At 31.7% G+C, this 16,769-nt stretch overlaps 1 protein-coding gene across 3 annotated transcripts; it reads left to right on the top strand.

The window, feature by feature from the left end:
* The first annotated feature begins 882 nt into the window (after positions 1 to 882).
* On the top strand, positions 883 to 6,051 carry LOC116006109 (peptidyl-prolyl cis-trans isomerase FKBP18, chloroplastic). Of its 3 annotated transcripts, XM_031246385.1 has the most exons (8): positions 883 to 1,194; positions 1,343 to 1,381; positions 1,485 to 1,555; positions 1,644 to 1,730; positions 4,164 to 4,313; positions 4,422 to 4,481; positions 4,914 to 4,999; positions 5,903 to 6,051. In XM_031246385.1, the coding sequence occupies exons 1-7, from the start codon at positions 969 to 971 to the stop codon at positions 4,977 to 4,979; spliced, it is 699 nt and encodes a 232-aa protein (XP_031102245.1). In that variant the 5' UTR covers positions 883 to 968; the 3' UTR covers positions 4,980 to 4,999; positions 5,903 to 6,051. The 3 variants fall into 3 exon arrangements, with proteins under 3 accessions (XP_031102245.1, XP_031102244.1, XP_031102246.1); XM_031246384.1 differs by lacking the exon at positions 5,903 to 6,051 and having other exon boundaries at positions 4,914 to 5,318; XM_031246386.1 differs by lacking the exons at positions 1,343 to 1,381; positions 5,903 to 6,051 and having other exon boundaries at positions 4,914 to 5,318.
* Positions 6,052 to 16,769: the final 10,718 nt, after the last annotated feature.

The raw sequence follows: 16,769 nt of genomic DNA on the forward strand, positions 1-16,769 counted from the left end.
GCTGAATATGGAGGAGTCTTGCGAAAAGCTGATGGTGTTTGGGTAGGAGGGTTTATTGCCAAGTTAGATACTGAGGAGACAACATAGTGGAAACACGTGCCATTGCCAAGGGCCTGAAACAAAGGAATTCAGGATATTGAAATTCAATCCGATGCTAAGAATGTTGTTAGCTGGATTCTTGAGCAGCCGGAGTTCAGATGCTCCATTTGTGAGTACTTAGAGGAGGCAAGTAGATGGCTTCACAAGGATCTGTGGAGTTAATCGCGAGCATAACCAACTTGATGATGTCTTGGTGTTGCTGGGTGCGAACCAGGGGCTTGCTTGGAATGATTTGGTTGTCTGTCCTCCATGGATTGAGGAGATCATGCAAGATGGTATCATGTGTATCACTAGGATGCATTTTGTAAGGGAAAGCGGCTAGGTAGCCCTTTCATTTCGGGGTCTCCCCCTTCCTCTCCCGGATTAAAAAAAACATATATGTAATTGATTACCTTATTTTGTATTCACAAGTTCCTTTCAATCAATTTCAATACTAAAAATACACAATTTAATCTTTTTAAAATTTAATACAATTGTTATGTTTTAACTTAGAAACACAATTTATATTCTAAAAGTTCATAATTCCAATATTAAAAATACTCAATTCAATATTATTTAGAATCATAGTTCATCTTGCAAGGTGGACCCTACTCTCTTGTATAAAAATGGGTGGGGGAGCACCCTGGATAAAAAAGCAGAAAGTTAATTCCAGCAATGGTCTCTGACCATATTAAAAAGGAGGATCAATTTTAAAAAATCAAAATAGTAGGACCATTGCTAGAATTAACTTTTAAGGAATGCATATATTTTGCGGAAGACATTAGTTTCACACGCGCGTGGGGGAGCACCGTCTCAAAGATGGGCGGGTTTTGGATAATTCATAAACAAACACCTGTGGAGCGGAGCATTCATCACCAAGCTTAAGCTTCATGGCTGCAACACATAGCACTCAGAGATGCTTCATCCGCAATTCTCTGCATTCTCCAACTTGCCCTTCCAACACACCTACCCAGCAAGCATCACCAATCATATCAAGAAGGTCTGCAGTAATTCTCATCTCAGTCCTCCCTCTCACCCAACTGCCGCCTCAACCTTTGCTCGCCAGGGAGAGGCGCAACAGGAAGAACATTCCTCTCGAAGACTACCAGACTACCTGTTAGTCCTCCTTCTATCGCTTATTCTTCAATTTTGCTTTGCTTTGCTTCCTTCATTCGTCTAAATACAATTTTCAGTGAAATTTCTGTTGACCTATTCTTAAGTGAAATTGGGCTTGATAAAATATAAACCCTTTTATCTTTTGTAGTTAATGAAATTGATGAATTAGAAGATGCACTTTCTGAATGTATGTATGAGATAATCTCTAAGTACTATACGGAGTAGTTGATTGATAAAAAGCAGAGTTAATGAAAATTGTGCTTGTATTAACTGGATTTGTTTTGGAGCAGCCGATGGGCTGAAATATTATGATCTTGTTGAAGGAAGTGGTCCTGTGGCTGAAAAAGGATCAACTGTGCAGGTCCCTTTTAATTGGCTCCTTTTAATTTTCACTTCTAACAAGTATCAAAAGTTCACCTTTTTCCTCTCTGCTATCCTATTCCTGGCAGGTGCATTTCGACTGTGTATATCGTGGTATAACTGCAGTTTCAAGTCGAGAATCAAAACTATTGGCTGGGAATCGCATTATTGCACAGGTAATTTGCTTCTATTGCTCTCTCACAATCTCTGAGAATCATAACATATTTTTGTGAAAATATTTTTTAGTCGAGAGATGCTATACAATTGTAATCTAAAATTTAAAATGCATCTTGTCAAACTATCCTCGAGCTTACTCTAGACAGCTCACACTCGAAGCACCAGGTAGCTCTTTCCTAGGTTGTTCACTCTGAATAGCCATTTATCAGACACCAAGTAGTCCTTTCCTTTCCCACCATAATCCACCCCCCTTGATATCTCACTCAAGCTAAGTCCCCAACTCCACCACAAAAGATAGCTCATGAGTGGAGGTTTGGCTCCAACTTTAAGTACCCCTCCACAATCTCTTGTAGAGCCGATGTGAGATCGTATCAAATTGTTTTGGGGTGGAGATAGTATAATATTAGAAGCTGATTAAGTTCTTGAGGAGTTTGGGAAGTTCAAATTATCGCATAATGTTATTTCAGAAAGACAGAAACTTGGACCTGTCAAATGGATTATGTAATGACAAAAGATAAAGAAAGCTTGCATATTTCACCCAAAAAATGTAAATATTGGCAAAAATAGTAGGGGAAAAGAACTTTAACTGCATCGAAAAGGTCAAACAAGAGGAAAAAATATATGAAAATACTAGTTATAAAGAAATAACGTAAAAAACCAATGAAATAATGCATGTAACTGTTTATGAATATTTGAGTGTACATGTGCGGCGGCAAATGGGGCATGTTGTGTTGTTGCGTAGCCATGGAATAATGCAGCCATTGTGAAACCTATGCAAACAGGGCAACAATGGAATAACCATTGTCCCTCTCGTAAACCCTTCCAAGCAGATGGAGCAACATTCACCTTCCTCATTAACCTCTTCTGTGTACACATTCTCGGACTCGTTCTCATTATCTATCCTCATCGGAGCCGTTTCTTCTGTGTACACATTCTCAGACTCGTTCCCATCATCTATCCTCATTGGAACCGTTTCTAGGACGACTGATAAAAACAACCCACAAATCCAATTACCTGTGCCAACTTGGTCCAAAGCAAACGTGGCTATACGACTCACGATTTCTTCGCCCACTCCAGAATCCACCTCTGCGAGCCTATCGAAGAAGAACCAAAAAGCGCTCGCCGGAGAACTCAATTCCAATACCGGATTGAAGTTAAAATCAAAGCGTAAGCCCCCCGAACCCCTGGGCGTAAATTTCCAAATCTGCAATTTTCCCTCACTTGGGGATCCCAAAGGATAGCCGCTCAGGTCCCTTATTGCCGCCATTAATCTGTAAGTTCCAAAGTGGAAGGAGAGAAAGAAAGAAGAGCAAATTAAAGCAGAGACAGAAAGAAGAATTCCAGAACCACAAACCTTATTTCATACTATAAATAAATACGCTAAAACTAAACAAAAAGCTTCCTAAATCCTAATATGTTTAAAACTAAACTTCCTAATTTGTTTAAAACTAAGCAAACTTATAATGTCTTCGAAACCTTTTAGAAATAAGTTATTGATGAGTTTATAGTTTCTTATCACTTTTGTTACTTATTTTTCAACTTATTTAAAGATAAAGATAATTTGCTTTTGTTTTAAAAAAAATATTTAAAAATTAAAAATAAAAATTTTAAAGACACCCGTCTTACAAACTCCAACCACCCGGCAGCAAATTATATTGTAGATCACAAATAAATGTTCATTTGTAGTATACCTAAATTCATTTTTAATGTATTGAAGATTGAAAGTTCATTATTATTTGGTATACTACAATATATTAGATATTAGATATTAGATATGAGCTTTTAAAAATAAATATTCAATATACTAATTAAAATGAACAATATGTCACTTACAATATAAACCATGGTCCGTTGTATAAGATTGACACCCGACATGTCACCAAGTAACCCTTTCGCACCATAATCCGGCCCCTTGATATGTCACTCAAGCTAAGCCCCCAATTCCACCACAAAAGATAGCTCATGAGTGGAGGTTTGGCCCCAACTTTAAATACCACTCCACAATCTCTTGTAGAGCTGATGTGGGGTCGTATCAAATTGTTTTGGGGGTGGAGATAGTATAATATTAGAAGCTGATTAAGTTCTTGAGGAGTTTGGGAAGTTCAAATTATCCCATAATGTTATTTCAGAAACTTGGTCCTGTGAAATGGATTATGTAATGACAAAAGATAAAGAAAGCTTGCATATTTCACCCAAAAAATGTAAATATTGGCAAAAATAGGAGGGGAAAAGAACTTTAACTGCATCGAAAAGGTCAAACAAGAGGAAAAAATAGATGAAAAATCATGTCACATTTTACTTAAAGATATGGCACTCAATATAGTTCCTATTACATTTTCTAATACAAAGTTTGCAATGTATGCACATTTTACTTGTCTAATCAAGTCAGTGGACAAATTGCTGATGCTAGCTTTCATTCTACTCTTAAGTAGCCATATGAGTTCCAGGTAGGAGCTCCACCAGGGAAAGAGCGGAAGCGAGACTTTGTTGACAATCCAAATGGTTTATTTTCTGCTCAGGCTGCCCCAAAACCTCCAAAAGCCATGTACAAAATAACTGAAGGAATGAAAGTTGGAGGGAAGGTATTATGATGTATATATATGTTTCTTCTTTTTGCTATTCAAAACGCCTTGCCTATCAAAATACTTCTTCATCTCTTATTTTTTGCACCTTATCTTATTACTGTGCAGAGGACTGTGATAGTTCCTCCAGAGGAAGGATATGGCCCAAAAGGAATGAGCGAGATTCCAGTAAGAACAGAAATACATTGCTGCATATATAGTCAAATGTTACAATACGATTATCACCAGTTACTTTGGACTTTATCTCAAGCAACCGAGCTTTCCATTGCATGTTATGTGTTTCCTATAAATGTGATTTATATAATAGAACTTGAACCTGTCCCTATATATATATATATATTGGCACTAGGTCCAACCAGGTATACTTTTGAGGTTGTACCAAGTATTGTCTAACTCTTGTTGTCACAGTACCCGATACAACCTCAAAAACATAGATAGTTGTACCCTGTGCAAAAGGAACTGGTACAAATTGGCCCCTTAAAATTTTCATATATATATATATATATATATATATATATATATATATATATATATAACATCATGGCTTTTCTTAGTTATTCTTTTGTTTGGTAAGGTCATTGCAAATTTCTCATGATGCAGCCAGGAGAAACATTCCAACTGAATATTGAATTGTTGCAAGTAGCAACACCAGAAAGAAAGCAATAGGTGCCTGGAATAAACATATGGTATTATTGGAAGTCTTCTTTGCCATTCTTTATTCATTTCTTTTTTGGGAAAGATGCAGTCTCAGCCTCTCAGGCAGTGGCTTGTATAGTTGTTTTGGATGAGGAAAACACAATTTCCCTAGCTATATCTGTTTCCATCAATTTACTTCTTTCAATCAAAATATTGTGCTTGGAAATCTATTCTTACTAGGAAATCACAAGATTGTCCTTCATTGGAATACTAGCCATGGTACTTTTATGTAACATTAGTAGGAGTGGACATTGATAAATGTTTTTTTTTTTAATATTTTGTAAAATGAAATGGCTTGTTATAGATTTAGTACAGTACTAATTAAATGGCTTTGGTTTTTTAATAATTTGATTTGTTTCATATCTTTAAATATCTTGTGTGGACCATGGCTTGTTATAGATTTAGTACAGCACCAATTTTTAACAGCGGTGTGGCCCATATTATCAAATAATGTATATTCTGTAAACAAATAATATACCTTTAGTATATTAAAAATGTACATTATATTCAAAGAAAAGTACATTATTTGAATACTAAATACACAAATAATGTACTTTTATATATTAAAAATGTACTTTTGTTATGGTCATAATACTGTGTGGACCATAATTTGCCATCAACCACCTTTGCATACTCGAAATGACAATTCTTTACCCTTTAGGGGGCGTTTGGTTCAAGGGATCTGAGATTACCCTGGTAATCTGAGAAAGGTAATATTAGATTACCATGTTTGGTTTAGGTAATCTGAGAAGGTAAGTAATGCAAGATGACTGCCATGTAAGAAATTAGAGTATGTTTGAGGTAATCTCATTACCAAGTTTTTCTTAGGTAATGTGAAATTACTTTGTGATATTCCAAAATTGCCCTCACTCATACTTCTTTTTATTCATCAGATAGTACATTTGTGATGTTGGATCATGGATGCTCTGTGATTTGCCTCACTGGGGGATCCCAAAGTGGAAGGAGAGCAAAGCAGAGACAGAAAGAAGAATTCCACAACCTGCAGAAACCTTATTTCCTACTATAAATAAATACGCTAAAACTAAACAAACCTAAATCCTAATCTGTCTAAAACTGAACTTCCTAATTTGTGGTCTAGTGGCATCCGGTGTCCCGATTAACACTCCCACATGGTGATGGGAGTGGGTTCGAACCTCAGTGGAGGCAACTGTTGACTCTTTGTGCTTCATTAGGTTGAGAAAGTAGCTATGAACAGATATACATTGTAATAGAGTCAGTAGTACTCAAAAAAAAAAAACTTCCTAATTTGTTTAAAACTAAACTTCCTAATTGCTAAAACTAAACTAAGCAAACTTATAATGTCTTTGAAACCTTTTAGAAATAGTTATTTTTGAGTTTATAGTTTCTTATCACTTTGGTTACTTATTTTTCAACTTATTTAAATATATAAAGATAATTTGCTTTTGTTTTAAAAAAAAATTAAAAATACAGTGCACATTGTTCCTTCTTCCAGTGCACATTTTTATGTCATACATTGCACATTGTTGTGCCTTCTAGAGCTTTTTTTTTTTTTAAAAAAAAAATGTAAATGACAAACTTTTTTTTTTAAAAGATCAATTAATCTTGATCATTAATTACTAATGTAAGTTGAATATTATTTGTTTGTTTATTATTTATGGTCGTTTATGATTTGTGTTGAAGATCCTATATTAAATTTAATTTTTCCAATAATTGTTTCACATCTTTGTGCCTCCCATGTGCATTTTTTGCCTTCTAGTGCACATTTTCCCTTCTTTCAGTGTACATTGTTATGCCTTACAGTGCACATTGTTGAAGTTCGTAGGTGGCGAATTTTTTTTTTTTTTATCTACGGCTGAGATTCTATCTCGCTTGTATGAAGTTCTAGAATTATATTACAATTATATGAGGGATTGTATTACCACATTTTAATAGATAATTGTAGCACGAATAGGAATTGTATTACTATATTTTACAATATTAAGTAACATTAATATTATAGGAGTGTTTTGAGCGTGAAATTAAAATGGAGGATTTTGTTTTTATTAATAGTATAGAAGTATAGATTACAGTACGAATAGGAATTGTATTATCATATATTTACAATATTACGCAAACGGATGATTTTGGGCGGGAAGTTAAAAATAGAGGATTTTGTTTTTATTAATAATTAATAATATAGTATAGATAACTTGAAAAATAAGTAACAAAAGTGATAAGAAACTATAAACTCAACAATAACTTATTTCTGTTTTCAAAAAAAAAAAACAATAACTTATTTCTAAAAGGTTTCAAAGACATTATAAGTTTGCTTAGTTTTAAACAAATTAGGAAATTTAGTTTTAAACAGATTAGGATTTAGGTTTGTTTAGTTTTAGCGTATTTATTTATAGTAGGAAATAAGGTTTGTGGTTGTGGAATTCTTCTTTCTGTCTCTGCTTTAATTTGCTCTTCTTTCTTTCTCTCCTTCCACTTCGGAACTTAGAGATTAATGGCGGCAATAAGGGAGCTGAGCGGCTATCCCTTGGGATTCCCAAGTGAGGGAAAATTGCAGATTTGGAAATTTACTCCCGGTTCGGAGGGCTTACGTTTTGATTTTAACTTCAATCCGGTATTGGATTTGAGTTCTCCGGCGAACGCTTTTAGGTTCTTCTTCGACAGGCTCGGCGAGGTGGATTCTGGAGTGGGCGAAGAAATTGTGGGTCGTATAGCGACATTTGCTTTGGACCAAGTTGGCACAAGTAATTGGATTTGTGGGTTGTTTTTATTGGTCGTCCTAGAAACGGTTCCGATGAGGATAGATGATGGGAAAAAGTCCGAGAATTGGTTGTACACAAAAGAGGAAGGTAAATGTTGCTCCATCTGCTTGGAAGGGTTTAAGAAAGGGACAATGGTCATTCCATTGTTGCCCTGTTTGCATAGGTTTCACGATGGCTGCATTATTCCATGGCTACGCAACAACACAACATGCCCCCTTTGCCGCTGCACATGTACACTCAAATCTTCATAAAATAATGCATGTAAACAATTACATGCATTATTTCATTGGGTTTTCTTAAGATTTCTTGATTTAGAACCGTAATTACGTTATTTCGTTATAACTAGTATTTTCATTGGGTTTTCTTAAGATTTCTTGATTTAGAATCGTAATTACGTTATTTCGTTATAACTAGTATTTTCTCCTGTACATTGCACGGAATTGATTTTGTTATAATATTTTAAGAATATTTGGATAGATACTTAATTATATAAATTATAATATCCTATATCCGCTAAATGCTTTTGGCCAAATTTTTTGGCTCCAATTCCCGCTCAATTAAAACACAGTCATTTTGGGCTTCTTTTTTGGAATTCGAATTCATTAAATAAATATCTTGAAATATTAAAAGTTTATTATACTTACATATCAGAATTATTTTTGAATATCACATTTAAAGATATTCAATACATAGGAAAATACAAAATAAAATTAAATGGAAGATGACTGCTGGCATCTTCAAGACTAAAAATTAATTTTAAAATGAATGCTTCAAACTAACACTATAAAAAAGTCCACCATGGACGAAAACTGAAATGCTGTGGTGACCGATATCCGAACCTCTCCGGAGAGGAAGTAGCGTAGAGTTAGAGCCTGCAAGGGAAATCGTCCGGTACCTTCTCCAGAACATGGAAGCCAATGGAACTACCAGTGGAAGTGAAGCATATACTCAGGAGATTAGGGAGCCGACACATAAGGAGATGGGAAAGGTATACACTTGCAAAATCCATGGTATCTGAAGATAAGGATATTTCATTCTTTACTAATATGGCTGGTGTGTACTTTTTGTGTTAAAGGTTACAGAAACCCCTTTTAAGGATTTCAACAGCATAAGCAATACCCCTGCCAATGACACCTGAAATCATGATGAGCATATTTTGATCACAATAGCAAGAAAACTCAAAACTCAAAACTCAAGTAGGTTAATGCCTATTCTTACATTCTATATGTGCCATGAAATAATACCTGACTGCAGTTTTCTTAATTCTTTTTTCAGGTAAATTATGCACAATGTTGGAGATGCAATGGACATTGCAAAGACTAAAGGCACATTTAAGATAGTGCAGATCTTTTTTCCTATCATACTTCTGTAAATCAGAACTAAGTGTAAATCATATTTCTGTAATCTTTCCATATATTGGAAATTCAAGTCTGCATTCTTTTGTTTGAAACAACCTTTTGACTAGCATACTTCATAGCGAGAAGAGGAAAAGCAGACCAGATAACAGAGGTTAGTTCATGGTTTAACTTCTTTTACAGAGTGCTGCACATCTCTAAAAAGTTTATTCTTTAATTAAACAGTTTAGCACATACATTCTTTTCTTATTTATAAATCATTTTTCTTGAAAGAAAAAATTATTAAAATCTTGAAACCTTTCTTTAAACTTAACTATGAATGTAAAAAAAACTGCACTATCTTAAATGTTAAAGATATTGAAATGACAGCATTATATAGTCTATATAGCATAAGAATGACAAGTCATCAAATGGTTACAACTTGTAGTACTAAATTTGTGATACATAATTCCCGAATTTGGAAAACATTTTCCTGTAAGCTAATATTAGACATCAGACACATTTATTAAGAACATCTGATTTGTTCTTGCATAAAAAGTGTTAGAAAATTATTAATTTTAGTAGGGAATTAAATTTGGATACAAAAATGTAAAATCAACACACAGACACATTTATATCTGAGAGAAGTAACATATATATTGTTTGAAAATATATTACAGAGAAGCTCCTCTGCTGATTTAACTATTTGAAAATAAAAACAAACTAGCTCCTCTGCTGATTTAACTATTTGAAAATAAAAACAAACTATTGTATTAAATAAAATAAAAAGAAAGAGCATTATGGTCAGCAGTTTAGTAAATAAAATAAAAAGAAAGAGCATTATGGTCAGCAGTTTAGACATTTATATCTGAGAGAAGTAACATATATATTGTTTGAAAATATATTACAGAGAAGCTCCTCTGCTGATTTAACTATTTGAAAATAAAAACAAACTATTGTATTAAATAAAATAAAAAGAAAGAGCATTATGGTCAGCAGTTTAGTACGTCATTGGAAGGATCATTGAAATTTATTCACCTATAGAGAAGGTGGTTGGAGGAAGACCTTCTTGGTTGATTGATTTTCTAATAGAGGATGCTGGGTAAGTTAAATCTTGGAAGTATGAACACCTATGACTCTCATAACACATCATCTTGAATTTGAGCATTTCTTTACAATTATTACTTAGTAAACAAATCTTATTCACATGTGTTTTGCATGTAAACAAAGCAGAAACACCCCACATCTGGACAGCTATATCAATCACTACAAGTTAGCTGCAGTTTTCCTCATTTTTTTTTTCTGTATTTAGATTAGAAAATGTTTAAGTTTTTAACACTTTGTATTTCAATTTTATTGTAAAAAGCAAAATGCAAAAACACACATATATTCAAGTAAGACTTATAATTCAAATCTCATACTATCTAAAATTCAATAACTTATATAAATGCTACCAAATTAATCTGATAATATGAGTCACAGTCAAAAGAGCTTAAAAATTTAACTACGTTTCAAATATCTCTCAGACATTATAAAATCAAGAATACTTATAGTTGACTCACAGGAAAACTATTTCAAAGGTACGAATACTAACCTTTCGAGCTTTATATTAAACCAGAACCAAATTCCATGGTCATGTTCCTGTAAACGTAATTTATAGATCCAACCTCTTAAGTAATAACAAATCTATTAAGTTTAAGTCACTGAAACCATAAATCTACTAACCATTGGGACTAAATAATTGGTTAGTTGAAAACCTGTGAAGAAAATAGTTTTAAATATAAGTATACGATAGTTTTTTTTATCAGAGTTCCTTCTATGTATACTTCTATCAAGTTGTTAGACCACAAATTTGTTGCTACTAACTACTTCTATCAAAAAATAATTAAACTGATAAGCTGTACTACTGACTCTTTATACTAATATCAACTGATAAGTATTGGATAGTAATATCAACCTATCGGATCAAAAAAAATCAACAACTATTACATTTTCGAGAAAAAAAAATAAAACTGCAATAGAAATAATTAACTTTGATTCTCAAAAAAAAGAAGAAATAATTAACTTTGAACACATGTTTATATGGCATTGAGAAACAGTCAAAAATATGTAATTTAACGGTATTTTTAAAAATAATCATTTCATATACAATCGAAAATCAAGCAAAGTATAATATTAAAAAAAATTAGTAACTAACTGATCTTAAATCATATTACACATGTCTCAAAACATGAATCTTCTCAGCTCCAATGTGATTGAAATTCCAAAACCACTTAACCTTCCAGTTACCCCTGTGTAAAAAACATGTGTTAAGATAAGTAGTTAAGTACCTATTCGAACTTAGTTATTAACAAGTATTAACCTTAAAATATGTGTATTAAAAATTTATTAAGGCTCATCATTGATACATGATTCTTATGTTTTTTGAAAGATGTGAAGGCATCATTTCAAAACTGTTGAGTACCCAATATGAAAAATGATCACACCTTTAATTAAATAAATAATTTAAGAGACAGATTGGTAAGCATATAAGAACATAACTAAAATACCAAAATCTATAATATGATTCAAACATTTGTGTTCTACATAGTCAATATTTCAAAGAAATGAAGCAAATATCAACTTCCACAGTGATTGGAACCAGGAGGAAGGTACCATCATCATCTAGCCAAGGTTAGTAAACATTTTCCATTATATAAATATTTAGATACTGTTCTTCAAGTAAACATATTTAACAATTTTTGCAAAAAAAAAAATCAAAAATATGTACCTTCCTATATTCATGGTAAATCATCAGTCAATTCATATATATAATCAAATTCATATAAATGTATAGGAATCAATTTCTGCCAGTGTAGTCAATCTTAGAAACTCAGAAAATAGTTACCCAACTAAAAAAAGTTATTCCGACACTTATCTTTTCGTATAATGCTTAGCCTTCTATCATGTAGCTTGATTAGCATTACATAGCAGTTCAAATAAACAGATTTGTAGTCAGATCTTGCATGCATCAGTTCATTCTTCCCATACCAAACATATAGAGCAAATATATAACTTCGAAACATATATAATTCATAGAAATCACCTAAATACAAATCTCAATCAAAAAGCCCTAATTCACACGGCCTATAAAATACTAGAAAATCAGTAAGCCCTAATTCACACGGCCTATAAAATACTAGAAAATCAGTAATTAAAAATCGAAATCAGAAAGCCCTAATGAACACTTAGCTTTTTGTAGATCTCCAAGTCTGGCCTCCGTATTCCTTCTTATCGCACAAATTTGCAGTAAATGCATGCATCATAACCTTCTTATCGCACAAATTTGCAGTAAATGCATGCATCATAAAGAAATATGAATCTCGGTTCCGAATATTTTTCAAATCTACAACAATCGCCCAAATTTGGGCTTCATCTGAGGTCAACAACGATCTGTGATGAAAAATGAGAAGTAGAGTAACTGCGATTGCTCGATCGAGAAATCTTCCGTTTCAATTCGGCGACCCAGAAATGTCTCGGAGAAGAAAAGGAAGAAGCAACTGAAATGGAACGCAAGTGCAGTAGAGAGGAAGCATGGTTTCTAGAATAAACCACACTTTTATCTCATTTACCGACATTATTATTATTATTATTATTATTATTATTATTATTATTATTATTAACGTTATTATATATGTGTTTGTGTGTCTTATTTCCTTTTTTTTTTTTTTTGCAAATTGTCTTATTTCTTTTTAAATTAGTATATGTGTAGTAGAAAATATCATATGTGAAAACAATTATATGTTGTGCAATTTTTTTAATTAAATAATAAATGATATTTACTTTAATTTTAATACTATTTTTTTTAACAAACTATTTAGTTACATATTGAACGTACAATATACAACACGTCATGAAGTATAGTTTTAGTAATATAGTACTATTTAGAAAATTGTTCATTTACACCGAAGAATAATTTTGTAATTAATTTACTCATATATGGTGTATTTGAAAATGTTGTGAATATGACTATTCGTAACACGGTAGAACATTATATAATGGGTCAATCATTTAAGAATCGTACTTCTAAAGGCAGTACATGCAACACTCAATACAAACAACTAACCGGTGACTATAACATTGTGCATAAGTTTTGACAACTTAAATTAACTTATTTAGAAATATGTATATATACTATTTATAGTGTAACTTTTAGTGCTCAGTTGCATTAAAATTAAATTACACTGTTAGCAGGAAGAGAAAATTCAACGTATATTGGCACGATAACGAGTACTCCAAAAAAATTGTTTCAATGTTACGTTGGGATTCACCACATCTCTACCTTTTAGTGTTATTACAAATTGTAAGTCTATCAATGTAATAGTACTAAATAATTCTTTTCTAGAGATTTTACTTTTTAGTGAGTTAGAAAATTGTTGTAAACAAATAACTAATGTTGTTTATAAAGAAATTTTCAATAATTTATAATTTTAATTTATATGTATAAAGTTAATATCAATTAAGCAGTTTACTTTGGAACATTGATAAAAATATTTAATTTGCCGGAAAACAATTCTTCCTAATATAATAATATATTGAAATTTCTATTAGAACCATTCAATGATTAAGTATTTTATTAACATCCTTATATACAAAAACAAATTATTATAATCATATAACATTGAAGACATCTACATATCCATAGTTCATTAAATTATAACGATTAGGTTTATACTCTCCATTCCGTGCATCGCACGGGTGAAATACTAGTTGAATATTATATAGTGCAATTGATGAAATTGGTTGGATTAATTATGTTTTCTGATGTTATCCTTGCTTGAGTTCGAGCAAATAATTGTCCAATTGAACGTGTACATTTATTTGATTGGTTATAAGATTAGTGTAAAAAGTATTACTCAATTAATTGAATAATATATGACTCATTTGTCTGCAATTATCTTAAAAAATCGATCTGCAATATGACTTATGTAATTATATTATTACTAAAATAAATATGAGAAAAAATGATAAATAATTTAATTGTAATTATTATAAAAATATATCCAATGACCAATGTTTAGCTTAATTACCATAATAATTATTAGGTAATTATTATTAGTCAATTATAATAATATATGTGCAATTATACTTTTATACCTTAACTAGTATTTTCACCCGTGCGATGCACGGGATTGATTTGTTATAATAAATTAAAAATATTTGGATCGATATATAATTATATAAATTATAATATCAAATATTATATAGTTCAATTGAAGATATGTTTTGAATCGATTATGTTTTCTGATTTTATCCTTGTTTGAATTCGAACAAATTAAATTATTGCTTAATTAATAGCTAATGTGTAGATGTACGCATGCGGTGCTAGAACTTTAGAGATTTTATATATAATTGTTTATGATTTTTATAAATTGGGCAAATACTAACTTATCACAATAGTCAGAGACTTGTTTTATATGTAATGAAATATTGACAAAAAAATTAAGTTTTAGATGTGAGTTTACTTATATATACTTGTGAATCTGAGTTATAGAGAACGAACATATTTGTCCAATTTATAAAAATCTTAAACAATGATATATAAAATCGCTAAAATCTAGCACCGCATGCGTACTGCGTACATCTACACATTAGCTATTAATTAAGCAATAATTTGCTCGAATTCAAACAAGGATAACATCAGAAAACATAATCTATTTAAAACATATCTTCAATTGAACTATATAATATTTAATATTATAATTTATATAATTATATATCGATCCAACTATTTTTAATATATTATAACAAATCGATTCCGTGCATCGCACGGATGAAAATACTAATTAACGTATAAAGGTATAATTGCACATATATTATTATAATTGACTAATAATAATATATTATAACAAATCGATTCCGTGCATCGCACGGGTGAAAATACTAGTTAACGTATAAAAGTATAATTGCACATATATTTTTATAATTGACTAATAATAATTATTATGATAATTAAGCTAAACATTGGTCATTGAATTTATTTTTATAATAATTACAATTAACTTATTTATCATTTTTTCTCATATTTATTTTAGTAATAATATAATTACATAAATCATATTGCATATCAATTTTCTTAAGATAATTGCAGACGATTGAATCATATATTATTCAATTAGGACTAATATGTCATTATGTAGTAGTAATAACCACCAAGGACATATTTGTCATTTCATCCCTTTATTCCTTTCCATGAAGCACTGAATCGCAATTCATGTATTATACCCATGAATTGCAATTTAACTCATTGAGAGAATTGCAATTCTCTCCGATCAAATAACGTAATTGAGGAAAGAAACGAATTGCAATTCAATTAGAACGAAATTAAACTCCAACCAAGTGGCATGATTTCTTATTTTCTTAATACACTACAATTGCATAATTATAGCGGGTACAACCCTGATCTTATGTTTTTTTTTTTTTTTGACACTGATCTTTTGTTGTTAAGCTTAAAAATTCCCCAAAAAATTAAATTGAGTGTACTCAATTATTTTTTTAGTGTTTAATATTTTTCTTTCAAACGCCCCAATTGTGTCTTCTTGTCCTTGCTATCGACTTATCCATATCCAATTTATAACGTTTATATTGTGGACTTAACCATTTTGTAAAACGAAATTTTTCATGCTCAAATTAAAGGCCCTGTTTGGTAAATAATCAGCATATCAGCCAATTTTGATTTATTTGACCATTATTAGTTGTTTGGTTAATAAGCTTTTTACAACTCCAAAATGCTAAAATTCAAAAGGCTACTCAAATCAGTCTTTTCAATTAGCTTTTCGAGAAAAGAAATTATACCAAACAGCTATCAGCTAACAACTAATTTATCAAACAACTTTCTACAATCAGCTAATATTATCAACAAATCATACCTTCTAACACAAACATCCAACCAAATCAGCCAACAACCATTTACCAAACAGGACCAAAGTGTTGTATTGTAAAAAAAAAAAAAAAAACTGTAATTGCAATATATATAATCACATTGCAAAGAAGTTTATTTAATTAATGCATTGACAGAAGCTGATCACACGGTAGTATTATTGGATTACACAAATCTGGGCAGTCCGATCCGTTTTGAAAGATTTGCTTGTGGAAATTCAACACGTCCAAAGTTCTTTCTCTTCTGCAGAAAAAGCATCGGTTTCATCGTTCAAGCGATCTGAACTTGGCTCTCGATCACCTGCAATTAGAGCGGAAGAATGAAGAGTATCCTCCAAATCAGCAGGCATATTTTCAAAATTAAAACTACGAGCGACAGGATTGAATCGACGTTTTACCTGAAAAAGATAAATATGGGTTTCAAGAAAATCATTCTGGAAGGTGATTCACGGGAGATTGTACAGGGTATGATAAATAAGAACTATGCAAGGTGATGAGGGATTGGACTTTGGAGCATGAACCTAGTTCCCAAAGAACTGAATTCGATCGGTAGCTGACCAACTGGCTACAGCGTCTTTCAACTACCCTAGAGGAGTCCATACATTATCAGAACCACCACTTAGTTTGCTTAGCCTTTTAGAGAAGGATATGGTTGGATGCCCATCTTGGCGATTTATGTACAATACTGGCTAACTTTTCTAACTATCCTTTGGTTTCCCCCTCCAAGTAATATAAAAAAAATTGAGTGATACTTTTTTTCGGATTTGTCC

Source organism: Ipomoea triloba, chromosome 15, assembly GCF_003576645.1.
Source record: "Ipomoea triloba cultivar NCNSP0323 chromosome 15, ASM357664v1".
Taxonomy (NCBI): domain Eukaryota; kingdom Viridiplantae; phylum Streptophyta; class Magnoliopsida; order Solanales; family Convolvulaceae; genus Ipomoea; species Ipomoea triloba.

Coding starts and splice junctions, on each gene's coding strand:
- LOC116006109 (XM_031246385.1), top strand. CDS start 969: ATGGCTGCAACACATAGCACTCAGAGATGCTTCATCCGCAATTCTCTG. Junction 1,195..1,342: donor CGAAGACTACCAGACTACCT/GTTAGTCCTCCT, acceptor TATCTTTTGTAG/TTAATGAAATTGATGAATTA. Junction 4,482..4,913: donor AAGGAATGAGCGAGATTCCA/GTAAGAACAGAA, acceptor CTCATGATGCAG/CCAGGAGAAACATTCCAACT.